At 44.4% G+C, this 20,157-nt stretch overlaps 1 protein-coding gene across 3 annotated transcripts in view; it reads left to right on the top strand.

Annotated features, from left to right (window-relative positions):
- The window catches only part of CD2AP (CD2 associated protein), a 135,012-nt gene that overhangs the window by 37,656 nt on the left and 77,199 nt on the right, over nucleotides 1–20,157 (top strand). For all 3 annotated transcript variants that reach the window (XR_010599371.1, XM_008163082.4, XM_024101047.3), the window contains one exon: nucleotides 19,054–19,207. Coding sequence is in view for 2 of the 3 variants with exons in the window: in XM_008163082.4 (XP_008161304.2) it covers nucleotides 19,054–19,207 (154 nt within the window). In the remaining variant the exon portion in view is untranslated. The remainder of the gene's footprint in view (nucleotides 1–19,053; nucleotides 19,208–20,157) is intronic.

Here is a 20,157-nt window from a genome sequence, read left to right on the forward strand (position 1 = left end):
GGACTCCGGGACTCTGTTTGCAACCACTTTTGTGCGAGATGGATGAGGTCATACAATTGGGACCGCAGGGTTTTGTCTTCCTGGTACCTCCAACCATGATACTGCTGGGCCCGCACTGCTGTCGTTACCCCAGATCTGGGCAGGATCTCTGCTTTCAGCTGGGGGTAGTCTGCCGCAGCCTCTTCAGGCAGATCATGGTAGGCCTTCTGGGCCTCCCCACACAGGAATGGGGCAAGGATGCCAGACCACTGATCTCGAGGCCAGGCCTCCTGTAGGGCTGTCCTCTCAAAGGTCAGAAGGTATGCCTCTACATCACCCTCCCGTGTCATTTTCTGCAGCCAATGGCTGGCGTCCCATCATGGCCGCGATTCAGCTCTGTAAGGGACTTTAACTGGTTTACCAGTTCTCGCAACATAGCTCGGCCTTGAGCAGCCTGGTCCATCAGCAGGCGATTAGTCTCTTGTTGCAGCCACATTGCCTCTTGTTGGGCGGCTGCCTGGATACGGGTAGCCTCCTGCTGGGCTGCCGTAGCTTGTATCAGTGCCCACACTACGTCATCCATTGTGGTGGAAAAAAAATAAACCCTCTCCCTTTTTTGTTTTTTTTTGTTTTTTTGTTTAAATCACCCTCCTTCTTCCGCCGTGCTGTGCACCCCAAGATCCCACCCCGACACCAGTGTGACAAAGTTCCTCCTCTATCTTGGTGGGTCCTGCACTTATTGGCGGATTTTCTTGCCTCAGAGAGACACCATGTGGGTTGGGGAACAGCCCAGAGACCTTCCCCTCTGGAAGAACCCACAGTCAAGGTCAATTGGGAGGTTTGAGGGGAACCCAGGCCCGTCCTCTACTCCGGGTTCCAGCCCAGGGCCCTGTGGACTGCAGCTGTCTATAGTGCCTCCTGTAACAGCCGCATGACAGCTACAACTCCCTGGGCTACTTCCCCATGGCCTCCTCCCAACACCTTCCTTATTCTCACCACAGGACCTTCCTCCTGGTGTCTGATAACTCTTGTGCTCCTCAGTCCTCCAGCAGCACACCCTCTCACTCTCAGCTCCTTGTGCCTCTTGCTCCCAGCTCCTCACACTCCCACCACAAACTGAAGTGAGCTCCTTTTTAAAACGCAGGTGCCCTGATTAGCCTGCCTTAATTGATTCTAGCAGCTTCTTAATTGGCTCCAGGTGTCCTAATTAGCCTGCCTGCCTTAACTGGTTCTAGCAGGTTCCTGATTACTCTAGTGCAGCCCCTGCTCTGGTCACTCAGGGAACAGAAAACTACTCATCCAGTGACCAGTATATTTGCCCTCTACCAGACTCCTGTACCCCACTGGTCTGGGTCTGTCACACTAGGGAATTTATATGGCCGCCATCATCATAGTATCTGAGTGCCTCATAATCTTTAATTTATTTATCCTCACAAAACTACTTTTGAGATAGGGAGATACTGTTATCCCTGTTTGTACAAATGAAGAACTGGGGCACAGAGAGGTAAAGTGACTTGCTCAGTGTCACACAGGAAGTCTGAGGTGGGACATTGATGTATTAAGTGACAGACCCTTGTAAGCTTCTAGTTTAAGGTCATCAGTGGAACAAAGGCAATTAATTGAATTCTAGAAATGGTAATTTTGCTACAATGGCTATGTGTGTGTATTGTAGGCTGCTCTTTGCAGATGTACTTAAGATTTGCGTCAGACCAGCCTTAACCTATCAAACATGATTGGTTGTCTTGGACTGAGTTATCTTCTCTTCTTGTCTTATTAAATCACTGGAGGCCTGTGCTGGCTCTTTCACTGAGGAGAAAATTGGATGTAAATACTGGAAAAACTAGTCTGCACTAGTCTGTATAGATTGGTGGTTAGATGGTGTGCTCTACCATATATACTCGTTCATTAGCCTGTTTTAAGTCGACCCCCGAAGATGGATAGGTAAAAATGGCAAAAATTGTATGACCCTTTCATAAGCTGACCCTATATTTCAGGGGTTGGCAAACTTTGGCTCCCGGCCCGTTAGGGTAAGCCGCTGGTTTACCTGGAGCGTCCGCAGGCACGGAGCCCCTCAGCTCCCAGTGGCTGCGGTTTGCCATTCCCAGCCAATGGGAGCTGCGGAAAGCGGTGCGGGCCAAGGGACGTGCTCACCGCCACTTCCTGCAGCTCCCATTGACTGGGAACGGCGAACTGTGACCAGTGGGAGCTGCGGAGCTCCGTGCCTGCGAACGCTCCAGGTAAACAAAACGTCCCGGCCTGCTAGCGGCTTACCCTGACAGGCCGAGAGCCAAGGTTTGCCAACCCCTGATCTACAATGACAATGTATTAGCTATTCAATTCAGTAATTCAATAGAGCTTAAAATAGTCAACTTTTGGTGTAGACCTGTTGATAAGCCGACCCCCGCTCTTTGATGCTTCACTTTTTTACCAAAAAAATTCGGCTTATGAACGGGTATATATGGTATATAAAGATTTCAGGAGCTGAATTTTAGCATATTTCTTAACTCGTATCAGAAAAGAGTCCAATTTATTTTCTTGTAGTGAGTTTTAAGCATGAAGTGTCAAAGGCTGTTTCTGCTCCCTTTGAAGTAATGACACAACTCCTATTGGCTGTATTGAGAATTTAAGGTTCTTCGAGTAGATGCAGAGGTGTATTCCAAGTAGGTGTGTATGTGCCCCACATGCTGTAGCTGGAGACTTTTGCCTAGCCGTACCCATAGAGGGATGCTGCTCATGCCTTGTGTCTGCAGCCCTCCCCTGGCTATGTGAGCTGGCGCTGCCCCAACCCCCCTCAGTTCCTTCTCTCCACCTGTCGGATGGAGGTAGAGCATGAAAACAACAACCATACAATTTATCCTCTTAGCCTCGTTGGTTATATGTAGTTAATAGTTTAGTTAGAGTTAGTGTAAAAGACTATAGTATAGTGGTAGCTGTAGTGCGCCCCGGTGATGCCCTCACCGGGGTTCAAGCATTGCCCTTCATGTGGAGGAGAAATTCCCAACAGTGGCCTCCCCCCACACAAGGTGCTTGTTCTGCCTTGGTGAAGCCCACCTCAAAGAGAACTGTTCGATCTGTAGATTGCTCAAGAAGAGGACTCGGGGGGCGCGGAATCTTCTCCGTAAGCAGCACTTGCTTGAACAGGCCATGCGGCCTGACCCGGTACCAAGGCCTTCCTTGGGTCACAGATTGTCCTCTGATTTGGAAAGAGCTGCTACCTTCTGTTCCAGGGCGGGGGCTGGGGCCTATCCGAAGAGGCACAGGAGTTGTTCTCTGTCATTGGTACCAAAGAAGAGGTCTCATAAGACTAGTCATGAGTGCGCCAGATCCTGGGATGACTTTTCTGCCTCCACTTACAAGAGTGCAGACTGGCATAGGACCAGCTCTGGCATGTGGGATGGTGCAAGTATACATCTCTGATCCTCCCTTGATACAGGGTAGGGAGGGCAGACATCCCATGACGTCAACTCTAGTTCCAGTTTCCGGGCTTCATTGAGTCCAGGACCAACGGGAACGATGCTGGTATTGACAGTGTGTGTCGCAGTCTGGTACACAGACGTCTGCGATCTATTCTCCCTTTTGGTCTCACGTTTGCTGCTGGTCCAGGACTTTGTGAGGTTAGCACCTGCAGTGTCCCCCCACTTACAGCTTTCTGCTGAACTCTTAGGCCCTTCGACACCACATCAGCAAGTACTCCTCCTGGCACCGCAGATGATACAAGGCTCTTTGTACCAGGCCCTTCCTTGGCACCAGTGCAATCAATGCTGTAGATCGGGGTAGGCAACCTATGGTACTGATTTTCAGTGGCACTCTCACTGCCAGGGTCCTGGCCACCGGTCCGGGAGCTCTGCATTTTAATTTAATTTTAAATGAAGCTTCTTAAACCTTTTTAAAACCTTATTTACTTTACATACAACAATAGTTTAGTTATATATTATAGACTTACAGAAAGAGACCTTCTAAAAACGTTAAAATGTATTACTGGCATGTGAAACCTTTAAATTAGAGTGAATAAATGAAGACTCGGCACACCACTTCTGAAAGGTTGCCGACCCCTGGGGGTTCTGTGGCGGTTGTCACCACCCTCGATGTCGAAACACTCAGGCGCTCTGGTTTACTATTGTTTGCACTGGGACTGACCCTGCCTTCTGCACCGACATTTTCGGCACCGGTGGTGCCGACTACATTGGGAGCGCTGGTTCCGACCTCATTCTGGGCCATGGATGAGTGGGATCACCTGTTGGCTCCCTCTGGAGTCGCTCAGGCCATGTCTCTGAGGTCCTGGGACTCTTTTGTTTCAGAGTTGGGATCCTCATCCTCCCACTCCACTTCACCGGAGGGGATCTGAAAGCCACTGGTAGACCTCAGCGGGTACCAAGGTTGGCATGCGCCCTGAGGCTGGGATTGAGGCCCCTGACCTGGCACCTACTGGCCACCAATGCATTACCCATACTGGTGGTTCCTGTGGGCTCACTGTGAAGCTCCTCAGTCCTGGAGGTCTTGCTTGTCATCCAAGTCAAAACAGAGGTTGCCTTCTTGTGTGGTATTGGTGGCTGCAGATCAGTCGCAAGTCCGGATGCCCACGTTTCCCCTTCCTGTGAAGCTGCCGGAGTTTTTCTGTCCAGAGACGCTACCTCAGGAACAGGTCCCGTCTATGGCACAGCTAACAGCCTTATTATCGTCCCCCGAACGAGGCGGTGCTTCCATCCAAAGAACTTCAAGACATACCAGGACCTTTTACTCGTGTGGCCGTGTCTCTTGGTATTCAAGTGGAGTTTCTCCAGGAGAATACCCATAAACTTATGGACATTCTCCAGCCCTCTGTCCCTGGGAGGGTGGCCCTTCCACTTAACTATGTGCTTCTCAAGCCTGAGAGAGCTCTTTGGGATACACTGGGCTCGGTACCGTCGGTGGTCAGACGCTTGGAGAAGCACTATTTTGTGCATGTTCAGGGATATGAGGCCATCTGGCCCCAAACTCCCTGGTGGTCATGGTGGTGAATGACAGAGTCTGGAAGGGCAGGTTCAAGTCCATCCTCAAGGCGAGAGACTCAAGGCTCCTGGACCTTTTGGGCAGAAAGATATATATATACCACCTCTTCACTACCACTGAGGATCGCAAACCAGCAAGCTTTGCTGGCCAAGTATGACTTTCTTAATTAGTCGGTTATGGCCAGATTTGAAGAACAATTGCTTGGGGCGTCTCATGAGGAATTTTGGGCATTTGTCACTAAGGGCTGCTTGGTGGCCAAAATGTCTCTGCAGTCTGCCCTTGATATTGTGGACACTTGGGTTTTACTCTTTGATCTGAAAGTGGTCACTATCGCTTGAGCCAACTGCTAAGAAAGCAAGCTCTGTTTTTCTGTGTAGTTTCACTCTAGAGGTTGACAGTTTCATGTTTCCTTGCATTTCAGAGTACCAAAAGAAGCATGCTGTCTTACTGGCGCACCAATCTATTGAAGGTTCGGTGGGACAATCAATCTTCAGTTGTAGTCGGTCATTGATACTGTGGCTCCTAAATGCACACTGCACTGTCACAAGCCACCGTGATATTGTCATGACTTGCAGCTGATGAAGGAGAAGGGAAGTTAGCTAGATGTATTAGTGGTATAGGTCTGCAACATATAGAGTTGTATAGGAGGCAAAGTTTGTTTGCTTCCACCATAGCACTTGCAAAATTCTAGCCAGTGGAACTGTTACAGGGAATTAACAACATTGTTGAGTAAGGTTGTGTTTCTCACTGTCAGGAACTGTGATGGTGCATTCACCTCTCACGAGCACCTCCTTTCAGGGGCGTGTGATCCTGCACACTCTTTTGGTTCCGGCGCCCCGTGTAAGTTGTTCAGTATTCAGTGGCTCAGCTCTCTGGCTAAGTCGCACAGTTTAAAATGGATGAACAAACCCCTTTTGGGGTACTCGCATCCAAAACAAACACAAGTCTTCCAATTCCCTGTCTCAAAATACACGCACACCCTCCTTTCTGAGGGCACCTTCTCTCTTCAGCCCCTCCTGGGCTCCATTAAGTCCGGCCTTCTGCTTAGGCTTCAAAAGGAAACTTATCCCCTTCCCGGGGCTTAGTAAAGAGTGCCTCTGGAACTGTTGGTTTATCCTCACCAGGGCCTTCAGCTCTGTCTCTAGGCCCTTTTAAATCTAACCCCTTTTCTTGGTCTTTTAAACTAGCCATGTCCCCTTTCCGGGGCTTAGGCCACTTCAGCACTGGCTGCTGGGAGGACCCAGCCCTTCCCACTGCTCTAGGTCCCAAACCAGGGACCCTATATACAGTAGCCACGTACTGCTTCCTTTACTTGGTTGTTGCTGCTGCTATTCCCTGGGCCTTTTCCCATGTAGTCCTTTTCTCTTCACCCTTTCCTCAGGGCTTCAGTTATCAAATCCTCTTCCTCCTTTTTGAATGCTTCTCTAGCCCTAGTCAAGAACTTACCGCTAAGGCCCTGCTACTCCTTTTATCTGAGCCTGCTGCATTCTGATAGGCTGCTTCCCTGCAGCCTTTCTAGAGGACCCCTTCACTTCTTCTTTCTTGGGGCAGGATGTGGTAGGGGCCTTAAAGGACCTGGTGCATCCCGTCACAGGAATCTTCAAATTATTTTTCAAAGATGATTTGATGGAACTATCCCCCTCCATGGTAGTGGGATTGATTTTTGGAGGAAGGAGAGATGAAAGCAGTTTTGTCTGCTTGTTGTTGGCCTTGGTAGTTTCTGGGAGATGTATGGATTATGACCTATAAACTAGAGCATGTCCCTTTTTGCTGGAGTTACCCAGCAGGAAGGTGTTGGAACCATTTTTGAACTTGATTTCAGTAGTTCCCAGAGAGAGGACAAAATGCTACTTTTAAAAGAAAGTGATTGTTAAATCCCTGTTTAAGGAAACAACTCAGTCTGGTCTTTAATATTCCATATTCGGTGGAAGATTGAGAGAGCTGTATTGAAGGTATGAAAGGCTGATGGGAAGTTTGGTGGTGAAATGTGGATTAGTGTTTTCAATATGCTTATGAGACAGATATTTTCCATGTCTTCTGACCCTGCCAGTGCAGTGTATCCCAGGATCTAACAGAGATTAAGGCACAGATGAGGGCAAGCTGATTCAAACAAGTCTGACGTGTTCATAGAATGATGGAAACTACTGGAAGAAATGGCTGCAGATTATATCAGCACTCTTAGTTAAAGTGGATAAACAGGTAGCAGCAGTAGCTGAATGCTTTTTCATTTGCTCCTAACAAGAAAGTTATGTCCTTTTATTTAGGATTTGGACTTTACCATGGATTGTCCATGTATTAGAGACTCTGAAGTTGATTATTGCAGTAGGCTCTATGCAGATTTACACCATCAAACCAGGACCCTGTGTGTGTTCCACAGCAGCAAAATGCAGAGTTTTCCTGCAGAAACTAATCTTTCATTTAAAAAGAGAGAGAGAGAGAGAGAGAGAAACTTTTAGCTCTTTCGAAGATGAGTGAAAAACGGAGGCAGTGATATTTGCCTTAGGGTATGTCTACACTGGCAGAGTTACTGCGCCACTCAGAGAGTGCTGAAGGGAAATGGCTGTTGTGTGTTCACACTGTCAGCTGCCTGTGCAATTGCGTGTTCACACTTGCAGCGGTATTCGGAGTGGTGCACTCTGGGCAGTTATCCCACAGCACACCTCTTCCTCTTCTGCCGCTAAGGCGGAGGGAGTCGTGAGGCATCCTGGGTCCTGTCCCAATGCCCCGTGATGCATTGCTTCGCATCCCAGCAATCCCTGTACACTCCATCTTTAAACAGTTTGTGTATTGCGCGCTCTGCCGCTTTGTTCTGCAAGAATGGATCCCACACTGTTGACCAATATGCTGCTCGCTCTCACTAACACATCATGAGTGGCAGTGGAGTTATTCCTTAATCTACAGAGGCAAGAGAAGTTTGACATTGATCTCACCATGCGTAGTAGCTATGACACGCGATTGCTTGTGGCATTCATGGAGGTGCTGACCATAACGGAACGCCGCTTTTGGGCTCGGGGAAACAAGCACTGAATGGTGAGACCACATTGTCATGCACGTCTGGGATGATGAGCAGTGGCTTCAGAACTTTCGCATGAGGAAAGCCACATGCATGGGACTGTGTGATGCACTTGCCCCAGTCCTGCAGCACAGGGACACGAGAATGAGGGCTGCCCTGTCGTTGGAGAAGTGTGTGGCAATTGCAATGTGGAAGCTGGCTACTCCAGACTGCTACCAATCGGTCGCTAACCAGTTCGGAGTGGAAAAGTGGACCGTTGGACGTGCATTGACGGAAGTGTGCAGGGCCATTAATCGCATCCTGCTCCGAAAGACCGTGACTCTGGGCAATGTGCACAAATGGACTTCCCTAACTGCAGAGGGGCGATAGATGGCACTCGTATTCCAATTCTGGCACCAGACAACCTAGCCACCGATTACATTAATCAGAAGGGGTATTTCTCAATGGGAAGGGAGAGCTTGCTTCAGACATTACAGAAAATGTGAAGGTGGGTCAGAATACATTGGTTCACTTAGTAAGCAGAGTTTTGTGTAGAGAACACATTATACCTGTTTGCTATGATCTCTGACTACTGCAGAGTGTTTTACATTAATTTGCATATACAGTAGAAAAGGTTTTCTTCTGGCTTATTTTTTGCATCATATCTGCTTGTTCCGTGAGTTGCATTACTGCCATTCTGTGTATTGAGTGTGACAGGCCAACAATATGCTGAAACATCCTGAATTGCTTAATTCAGTGAAGTTCAGACCTTATTGAATTAGGTTTAATACCTTTTGGGGGCCACTATATTAAAAATGCAGTTATGTGTTTTTGAGGGATTATATGCTTGTCCATGGGAAAGGTGAATAAGAGATCAGCAGGTGATGGTTGTCCAGGGACCAACAGACGAAGAAAGGATTTTTGGACAAATAGCATAGTTTGAATAGGCTCAGGGCCTTCTTTTGGATTCAGCAAACGGACAAGACTCTGTTCCATGGGGGGCTCAAATCCTTAGGGAAGGATTGGAAGGACTGGGTTTGCTGGGCCTCTGTAAGACTGGGTGCTGGTTCTGAGCTGACGCTGTTATGAATTTGTGACCATAGAAGAGGCCCCTTGAGTGGGATTCTGAAGGACTGCTCCTGCCAGAATCTGTTAGGCCTGGTCTACACTGGGGGTGGGGGGGTGGTGTCGATGTAAGATACGCAACTTCAGCTACGGGAATACCATAGCTGAAGTCGAGGTATCTTATTCTGACTTACCTCCCATCCTCACGGCGCGGGATCGATGGCCGCGGCGCTACCGTCGCTCGCTCCAGTGGAGTTTGGGAGTCGACGGGGAGCGCGTTCGATAAATCGATCACTACCCGTCGATAGGGCGGGTAGTCTGGACGTATCCTTAGAGTAGGAGTGATCTCTGATAAGCTTATTAGCATGGCAGATTCTTTTAATTGTTTTTAATAGGTCTTCTTTGAAGTGCTTTTATCTTAAGAATAAAATAGGCTTGCCTAAAAAGAGCTGTGGTATCTATAACTTGGCACAGTCACACTGTTAACTGTCTCTAAAGAGAAAGCAAGCAGGTGTAATGGGCAGCTTGTCTCTGTTGGGAGTAACGCAGGGTAGTTAGGGAACTGTGCAGCCTGGAAATAGCCCAGTCAGAAGGGAGTGAGATGTGAGTCTCCACCCAAGTAAGGCAATGACCGGGGAGCTGGCAACTTGAGAGAAGGTGCCTTTTCTGGACAACTGAGGGGAAAGACAGTTGCAGTTGCCCTGAACTCTGGCACTATCTGATTTGGGTGACTCTATCCTGGGAAGCAGTGACTATGAAAAAGATTTGAGTCATGGTGGATGTGACACAGTGTCTAAAAAGCTGGTGTGATCCAGGGATGCATAAACAGGAGAACTCACGTAGGAGAAGAGAGGTTAGTTTACCTCTGAATTTGGCACTGGTGAGACCGCTGCTAGAAAGCTGTGCTGAGTTCTGGTGCGAATTCTGGTGCCTTGTATTCAAGAAATGTGTTTGATAAATTGGAAGAGGTTCAGAGAAGAGCCATGAGAGTGATTAAAGGACTGGCCATACAGTGATACTCAAAAAGCGCAATCTAGTTAGCTTAACAAAGAGAAGATTTAAGGAGTGACTTTTTACAGTCTATAAGTATCTACATGGGGAACAAATATTTAATAATGGGCTCTTCTATCTAGCAGAGAAAGTTATAAGAGTGGTTGGAAGTTGAAGCTAGATAAATTCAGACTGGAAATAAGGCGTACATTTTTAACAGAGAGTAATTAACTATTGGAGCAATTTACCAAGGATCATGGTGTATTCTCCACAGACAATTTTTAAATCAAGTGTGGATGTTTTTCTAAAAGAGATGCTCTAGGGATTATTTTGGCTAAACTCTGTGGTCTGTGTTATACAAGAAGTTGGACTAGATGTTCACAATGGTCCCTTCTTGCGTTGGAATCTGACGTCGCTTAACTGACATAACTTTCTGTTGCACAAACTAGGTAGCATGGAACTGGAAGATGATCAGGTAAATGGGAGTTGATACTCCTTTAACTAGCACATAAAAACATCTTGAACTTTTGTCCTTCCTTATCTGATTGTGCATGATTGTACAATTTCTTCTACAAGCTCTATAAAAAAGTAGTAACTCTTTTGCTATTATGTTATAAAATGAATACATTGCACCAGTCGTCTCTTCTTGTTAGTCAATTAATGTAAACTAAGAAATACGGCAGCATCTTGGTCATAGACGGGGGGAATGGTTGGCTGGGTGTGTGCAGAAAAATATTTCTTAATTTTGGTGTATTCTCTGTGACCCGTCATAAACGTACACTATATAATTGACACACTTTATAACACCAAACAGATCAATTTTTCCAGTTATATTTATAAAATATTATTTTGCTCCCTCAACATGTCACCTAGTTGGAATTTATAGAAACCTGTGGGAGTGTACCCTGAAACTACATTATTTCAAAACTTCACCACATATTTAAACATAGGCTCAACAGTATATACATCCAACATCGTAGTTGGGGGGAAGAGCAAAATTAAGAGGGGAGGTATAATTCAGATGGGTTGATGACTGATGGATGAAATGGCATAGGGGGACTGGCTAGTTGCTTTAACTACTGCTTTCCAGACTTTGCAAGATATTTTTTGAATATGTAAATTTTTTGAGGGTGAGGTAGTAAACTGAACTCTGCTGAAACATTTTCCATCTTACCTTTGTTTAACATTCAAGGAAGCAATTTTTTTTTTAGTCTGATAACGTGAACTGCCATAGGTAGAAATTAAAGACTTTTGTTTTTTGCAATTGCAAAGCAGAAGTAAATCAGTTCTAGCCCTGACGGACAGATTTTAAAATATATTATAGCTTTATAATCAGTCTGATAAGCATCTTATTTTTTTTTTACTTTAGCTTCAACCTAATCTTAACTACCGTATTTTCCGGCGTATAAGACGACTGGGCGTATAAGACGACCCCCAACTTTTCCAGTTAAAATATAGAGTTTGGGATATACTCGCCGTATAAGACTACCCCTCTTCCAACGCACACCAAAAAAAAATTAAAAAAACATCAGATTTGATTTCAATATGGTAATTTTAATTCAAATGCTTATGACATGCAGGTACTTAGCAGAAAAATGTTGGACATTTGTATACTGTACTGTATGTACTGGTGCTATACTGTATGAACAGGTACAGATACTGGTGCTGTACTGTATGTGGTACCCAGTATACAACAACCAGCCAATCACGGCAAGCGATGTACCTTACCGGTGATTGGCTGGTTGTTGTATACAAAGCCTGCTTGGATTGGTCAGCTCTCCCTGCCTGCCCAGCCCTCCCTGTCTCCAAGACTATCAGAGCGGTAGCGCAAACACGCCTCTTTCACCCGTCTGGCCCGCCCTTGTATCCTATTATCTCCTTCTCTGCCTCTCAGATCTCGCACATGCGCGCCTGCGCCACTTCACTGCAGTCCTCAGGAGCGAGATCTGAGAGTCAGAGAAGGAGGTACGGTAATAGGATACAAGGGCGGGCCAGACGGGTGAAAGAGGCGTGTTTTTCTGGGCACAGCGCCGCTCTCTCTCTTTTTTCCATACCCCGGGCGTCCCAGACGCCTGCAGCTTGCTCCGCCCTTCACTTACACCTTCCCGGTGAGGCACCCCCTCACCTCGTCATCGGGCGGGGATGTGGCCGCAGCCATTTTTGAGCTCCCCCCACCATATGCGGCGACCGCAGATTCTCCAGTCCGGCTCGGAAGTTTCAGCACCCGCCCTATAAGACGACACCCGGCGTATAAGACGACCCCCGACTTTTGAGAAGATTTTCCTGGGTTAAAAAGTAGTCTTATACGCCAGAAAATACAGTACTTTCTTGAATGGTAAATAGCCAGTAATTTTAAGGCACCTTTTTGTTAATCTCTCTGGCTGTTTTTAAAGCAGGGGCAGGATTCCTAAAAATGTTTTTAAAAATTTGGTGGGTTTTTTTGAGGGGGCGGGAGGGAGAGAGAAGAGAAGTGCTTTGTTTACATTTTCCAATTAGGTCTTAAGACCTGATTCAGTAAATCACTTTAGCCACATGCCTAAGGGCTTTTCTAAGGATATGTCTACACTTAAAATGCTAGTGACACAGCTATAGCACTTCAGTGTAGACACCACCTATGCTGATGTGAGGGGTTCTCCTGTTGGTGTAGGTAATTCTCCTCCCCAAGAGGCGGTAGCTAGGTCAACGGAAGAATTCTTCCATCGACCTAGCACTGTCTACCCTGGGGTTAGGTTGCCATAGCTACGGTTCTCGGGAGTGTGGATTTTTCATACCCCTGAGAGATGTAGCTATGCTGATGTAGACCAGACCTAAGGATCTTAGTCTCGAAAACTAGCAAAGCATGAGAAATGGGCTGCTAAAATCTGTGGGAAAGATTTTTTAAGGTGCTTAATCATTACAAGCTTCCAGGCCTTTAAGCTTTTTCAGGCACTGATATGGGACCCAGTGATGAGAGATCCTTGCTTAACTTTCTTGCACATGGTGCACAGGTATCCAGATTTTTTTAATTAAAATGTGCAGGCACTTTGTAGCTGAGCATTTGATACTCCACACACACTCCTGCCTTCTTATGAATATATTCTTTCAACTCAGAGATGAACCTCCATAATTTGGGAAAGGAAGATGTTCTCATCTTTCTGCTCTCTTGGCTTGGGAAACCAGAGTAAAAGTAGGCCAGTATCATCCTCTTCACCTTGACTAGAGTATTGTGTCTTGGACCTCTTGATTTTTTTCCCCCTTTTGTTTTCTGTTTAATGAACTGAATACATTTTGCCTCAAGGCACCCTGAAGTTAGAAAATATGGAGCTGTTAGAGTAGATTTGACAAAATATGATGATCCCTGTGTTTGTGGCACTCTGTAGTGGGTCATTTAAGCACTGCTCAGTATAATTACCAGACTACTGTTTTTTAATTTTTTTAAGAAACTTGGCCATACATTAGGTCAAAACTTGACTCATAAGGTATATATTTAATTTTTGAAACTGCTCAGAAGTTGAATATCTTGCTCCAACAAGGGTGGGCTGTGACGGTCTGTTCAGTCCATGGCATTCAGGGGTCTGCAGTCGAGACCCCTCTTCACAGTCCCTGGCCTTCCTTTTCAGTGGTTCCATCCATATCTTAATGGATAAGTTATGACCTAGCTTGAGGGTGTGCTGGCTCCTTAGGTAGCATCTCCCAGCATGAACTGTTTCATGCAATGGGATCTGGGCTGCCACAGATCTCAGGAAGCAGAGCCATCCCATGGAAGCCTTGGGTGGGGAAAGAGCTCTAAAATAGCCTAGCTAAAATTTAGGACCCAGTTATTTTAATCTTATCTAAGGATGTCGAGTAGGGAGCTGATGTGAATATATCTATGGGCAGTCTCTTGCTTATTTTGTGGTTTTAATTTATGGGCTATGTGCCTAAGTCACAGGATACACATCTATAGTTACAGTTGAAAAATGAGAAGAAATAAATGAATACCCTGCCTTGTATAATAAACACAAATACGTAACTCTTCTAGTCTTACCCCCCGATTAGTATTTTTTGGGGTCTACATATAGAGTTTGGGAATCTCTGCTTCCTGCTCAAGAAGGGACTGAAGTGATGTGTCTGGATGGCACTGAAACCCATAGTTGAGGGGCTTGGAGTTGATTTAAATATTATTAGACTGAAAAGCTGTTCAAGCTGTCGTATTTACCGCTGGTATTGTGACTGAAGTCCTGAACAAACATATTTCTCAAATTAGTTTGAATTTTTTTTAGTATAAACTTAGATCCTTCAATGGATATATGGAGACAGTTATTTTTGTATTTTTAGGAAACAAATGTTTTAGTTCCTCTTTAACAGGAGTTTCTGCTGACTCGAATATATTTTTTGGTAGTTACATTTTACTCAAGTTTTGAGTGAAAGAATTTTGTAGAATGAAAGGTGAAGATGGAAACTTAAGAAGTTGATTTAATACTGAGGCCCCCATTTTCTGCCCAGCAGAAATTAAGATTGTCCACCCATAGATTAAGTTTGCTTATCAGTGCTATGCTATTGCTATTTTTTTGGTGGGGAAGGAGGCACTAAAACCTGTGACAAACAGGATTTAGTTATTGAATTTGTAGAATCATTCAACTGGACTTCCTGGATATGAGTGTATTTTATGCTGCTTGAGAACTTTAATCAATCTTTAATCTTGATCCACTCTCTGGACATCAGGGGTGGGGGATATTCCTTTACACTGTTTTCAGTGGACTTCTTAGACATACAATTAGAACTTTCTTTGTGTAAAATACCAAGAAACAATTCTTTTTTCATATTTGGTTGGGTCTGGTTCCGTTTTCGTGATTGTGCTTTTTGCTTTTATTGTATAGAGTTGTAGTTAAGTTGTTGACAGTTGGAATAGGAAATGACAAATGTTACGACTAATTCTCTATATACTGTGTGTATATTTGTATATGTAAATAAATAAGGTGTATATAAATCATTGAGTATATTATAGAGATATTGTTATTAATATATTTGTTTAAAGAAGATTTATCTATTTATAAAAATTAGTGGCCAGGCCCATAGCTTGCATAGGAAAGGAGTGGGAGGTCACTCCCAAGCTGAGACTTTTTATGCCAAGATGCACTCTGTAGTGAACTTGTGGAGCCATGTTATAAATGCATAAAATCTGTGTTACTGATGGAAATGCTGACACAGTCCTTAATGTCAGCCATAAAATAGATTAGTAAATTTCTAGCTATGAATAATGTTGTACTCTGTCCTTATATTCCTGTTTACTGGCAGATGTTGATGCTTCAATTCATAACAAGCCAAGTAGTTGAGGCCTAGAAATATGTCATAATGCAATCAAGGTGGTTATAGGACTTGATTTTTTTTTTTAAGACATGTGCATTGAATTCCATGTATAAAATGCCTTTTTACTAAAGTGCCTACCTTGAAACTTCAGTTCCTGCAGGGAGGTCTTGTGGTGTGACATTGGTCATAGCCAGGTCCAGAAAAGTGGGGTTTCAGTCTTCTTCGCAGCTTGTAAGCTGAAATCCGACTTGCATGCAGTTGAAGGGCAAGTGTCCTCTGCACCTTTGAAATACAAATCTTTGTGTCTAAAATTGCACAATATGAAGGGTACCTATTCCAATTATACCCTATTAATTAATAAAATCCGTTACAACTAAAATAATATAAGTTGCTTTAAAAGGTCCTCTTGTTGGGCATTTTTAAAAAATAAAATGTGAATTAAATTAATATAAGTAAATGTAAAACTTCGAAGGATTCTAAATGCTGGAACTTTCTAGTCACTTAAGGCCATGCCAAGCCAACTGTTTTGTCAGTCACTTTGCTGTTACAGCTTTGATAGAGGAACTTTATTAAAATGAATAAAATACTACCCAAAATTCAGAGGTTTCTGATTCTGATACGGCATGGTTTGGAAATTACAGTTCTTCGGTTACTCTAGGAATGACAAGTAGTCTTATCAGATTCTGCACAGATGTTCAGAAATTGCATATATGCAGGAAACAGATAAAGATTTTAGTGGATCCCAAAGTTTTATGATTAATTTAAAATAAAGTGGACATGAATATAGCAACCGTTTCTTATTGTTTTTCTGCCTGTCGTCAGTGTATTGATGTGAAATATGGATTTATGGTCAAGTGGACTGAACACAGGATTGGGACTCAGGAGCCTGAGTTTGAATCCTGGCTCGGATGTGACCTTCATCTGGGGCCATGAACAAGATGCTTAATATCAGTGCTTCAACATTTCCATCTGTAAAATGGTAGTAAAAATGCATACCTCACAGGGACATGGAAAGGATTAATTAATACTATTTGTGAAGTGCTACACATAACTGGTGCATACACAGCCCAGTCCTGGAACAGGTATTCATGTGAGTAATCCCATTCTGATGCGCGGAAGCCCCACTGATGTCTTAAATTACAGAAGAGGCTATGGTGGCAAAACCAGATTTACCCGTCACTGGCAGCCAGGGACTGTCCCACCAAAGAGCCTGCCTGGTTAGTTGCACCCCCTCAGTTACTTGCAGGTTTTTTTGGATGTCCCTGCTGCAAAGCATACCTTAACAAATTCTGATTCCCCCCCCATTGGAATAACTGGCTCAAGCTTTAGCTGGGCTGTTTGTGAAAGGGTTTCCCTTGCCCTCTTCTAGCCTCCTTCTCTCTCACTGAGGTGCAGCAGCAGCTGCTGCCTTTGTAGTCCCACACAGAGTATGGGGTAGCTGGCAAAGTGCAGGAGAGCTCCCTATGCCTGTATGGAAACCTGTACTTATTCTTTAGCCAGCCAACTAGGTAGGTTCTGTAGCAAAGGCTCCTCTTGCAAACTGGTAGTCTCCAATATTCTGTTGTTACCTTGCTGCTGGTGATGAATGGATCTGGTTCTGTCCCCAAAGCCGCAAGCTGACTGAAGATCCATTGTCGTTCTGTGAACCATCCTACTAGAAAGAAGGAAATTTTCAAGTAAATACAGATAAATGATCTTGTTGACTTAGTCTTGCAGGATAAGCACCTAGGTTTCATTTTGGGTTCTGCCATAAACTTTTTTGTGTTTACTGGTAAGTCCTTGAATCTACACAGTGCCAGGGAGTGAATGAAACTTTCAGGGGGCCAGGAAAAAAAGAAATAATGGGAGAAGGTGAGAGAATCTCCATTCTAGGGGGCTATGTTGGTGCCCAGCACTATGATATCTAGGCAACTTCCAAAGTCCACAGAGAAGTCCCAGACAGTGAAGAGGCTTTTTTTCAGTGTAGCTACTGCTGAGCAGGCAGGCAGGCAAGCAGGAGGGTTCATAGAATAGACCAGGGAGGAATGGAACTCCCTTACCCACAAAAAATTATGAACATTGATCTCAGTTTGATTTTTGTGAATCACGTTTCCAACAGGAAGTGATGAAGAGAATCTCCTTGCCGTGCAATCTCCTTATCCTTTTCATATTAGACTTGGAGAGTCTCAATGTCTCTCCAGCCCAGCTGAGTAACTCTGCTAGGAACCACAGCTCTGGGTTTTCATGACATGGAAGGCTACATATATTTCCTGCTGGATCTGTGTCTAATGTGTTTAGTGAAGTTATATTTTAATATATAAACAAGACTCATGCCCCCATTTAAGGATTCAGCTGATATCACTGAGGCCTGGTCTACACTAACCTCCCAATTCAAACTAAGATACGCAACTTCAGCTACGTGAATAACGTAGCTGAAGTCGACGTACCTTAGTTCGAACTTACCGCGGTCCAGACGCGGCAGGCAGGCTCCCCGTCGACTCCGCGTACTCCTCGCGCCGAGCAGGATTACCGGAGTCGACGGGGAGCACTTCTAGGTTCAATTTATCGCGTCTGACAAGACGCGATAAATTGAACCCAGAAGTTCGATTGCCGGCCGCCGAACCAGCGCGTAAGTATAGACAAGCCCTGAGTAAATAAATGTGCATTGCTTCAACTGTTTTTCTGTTTCTTTAAGTACATCTAATTCTACAGCACTGGTTGCTGAATTCACTAGCGGAGGTGATAACCGTTCAGTGCTGATGTTATATGCAAGAGTTTCTCTTTATATTTTCTAGTAGCTTGTCAGGAACTACTGAGCACACAGTAAACTTTCAGGGTGCCTATTTACTTTATTCAAAATAGTAATTCTTTTTACAAATAAAAGCATTCAGGTGTTTAAGTGACCTGATTCACTGGATTAATTGCTGAAAAAATTGAGGCTCTTCTGTCAAAAAATGTTGGTTCTTATTTATGGAGCTCTCCTGTGCCATCAGATCAGGCCTATGGCTTTACTGCAGGGCTGTTTCCAAATTAGATCTTAAACATTTTATATCGGGTAAGAACTTGGCAATCTAAATATTCAGAAAATCTACGCATAAACATGCTTATATTAGTGTTAGCTCATCTTCTCTTTCCTCCTGTTTATTTTATACATCATTGCATCTTGTCATTAACCAAGACTGTAAATTCTTTGGGGCAGGGACTCTCTCTCTTATTGCATGGTTTATAAAAGACCCTGCACCATGGGTTGATGATTGAGGACTATAGGAATGGCTATAATATAAATGCTAAAAAGAGTAGATGATACAGAAAATATTCTTAAATTCTTTCACTTCTTTCACAATTTACATTGAAATACTGACCTCTATGGAAGCATAAATATGTTGTAATGCAGCTTTTATATTGACAGGTTGTTTTCCCCAGATTTCAGTGCAATGCAGCTGTTTTTCTATAGATATTGGAGTAGTAGACCAGAATTCGGGACACTTGGTTTCTTTTCCTGTTTCTGGACACTCTGGGTACCTCAGTTTACCTATCTGTAAATTGGATATAACATCTAACTTACAAGGGTGTAGGGAGGATTCATGTTAAAGTACCTTGAGATGCTTGGATGATAGATGTTGTATAACTGGAAAGTGTTTTTTCCGATACAACCCGTTACACCATGGAACAACGAGTACTTGAGTCTACAATAGAATAGGGAATGTCTCACAAAGAACCTTATGATCTTTCGTTGAATGTAAATTACCCCTCAGTTTTGTAAATTTGTTCTGCCTTCTCTTTTCCACCAGGAAGTTAAGAATGACCCAGAACCTAAGGATGATGGTTTGCCAATCAAGAGGGAGAGGCATGGAACTGTAGCAAGCCTTGTGCAGCGCATGAGCACCTACGGTCTTCCAGCAGGAGGATTTCAACCCCATCCTCAATCCAAAAGCTTCAAAAAGAGTAGGTAGCTCCCCCTTTCCTTGCATTATATAAGGTACCTAAGATCAATGGCTTATAATACTTGTTTTCTCACCACTTTTACTCAATGTTGCTTGAATTTTGTTAGGACCTGTAGAGACCTGGGGGATGGGTGGGGTACTCCACTGCAGTCACTGTAGATTTATAATCTGAGCAGAATTTGGCCCTTTGACTTCATTGTGGTTCCATGGATGTAGCTGTGCTATATTGAGGACTGTGTTGGAATTGCAAACTATCACTTTAAGAGTTGGGGAGTGGAGGAGGGGAGTGACAGGTTTCCTGGTCCTGCTCACCAGCTAGGGGGCTCTGAAGGGAAGGAATACCCTGGTCAAATTCTGCCTGCAGATATGTGCAAAAGGTTTATATTGCATTCTGTAGAAGTCCTGTGCACTCGGATCTGAGAGCAGAATTTGGCCCACTGTAAAATCCAGAACTTACAGAATGTTGTTTTGTTCACCATAAAATTCCACCGAAGAAAGGACTTTGCTGCTCTGCCATTTTGCAGCTCCCTGGGTGAAGCTCTGAGTGCAGCAACATAATACCTGGAGAGCAGGGTGGTTTACTGGCATAATCAGGTGGTGGTCATCCTGCATCGTTCAGACCATTTTGAACACTGGACACTATGATCTCTTACCTGCAGAAGGAGGCAGGAGAACTCAGCCAAATTTGTGATGTCATCTGCTTTGTTAGAGGGTCAGTTCTGTCTGAGCAATCAAATTCATTTTCCTATCTCGAGTAAAGGAAACATGTCTGTTCAGTGGAGCTCTTAGCTAGATTTTCTTTTAATGTTTTATGTACCTTGTCTTGCGTAGAGTGGTACTAAAAATCATTTTTATAGCATTGTGCGTTTGCATAGTGCTGTACAAATAGTCATGTTCCCTTCCCTAAAGAGTTTATAGTCTAAGATAGAAGAGAAAAATGCAAGACACTGG

The sequence above is a fragment of the Chrysemys picta genome, chromosome 3, assembly GCF_011386835.1.
Source record: "Chrysemys picta bellii isolate R12L10 chromosome 3, ASM1138683v2, whole genome shotgun sequence".
Taxonomy (NCBI): Eukaryota; Metazoa; Chordata; order Testudines; family Emydidae; genus Chrysemys; species Chrysemys picta.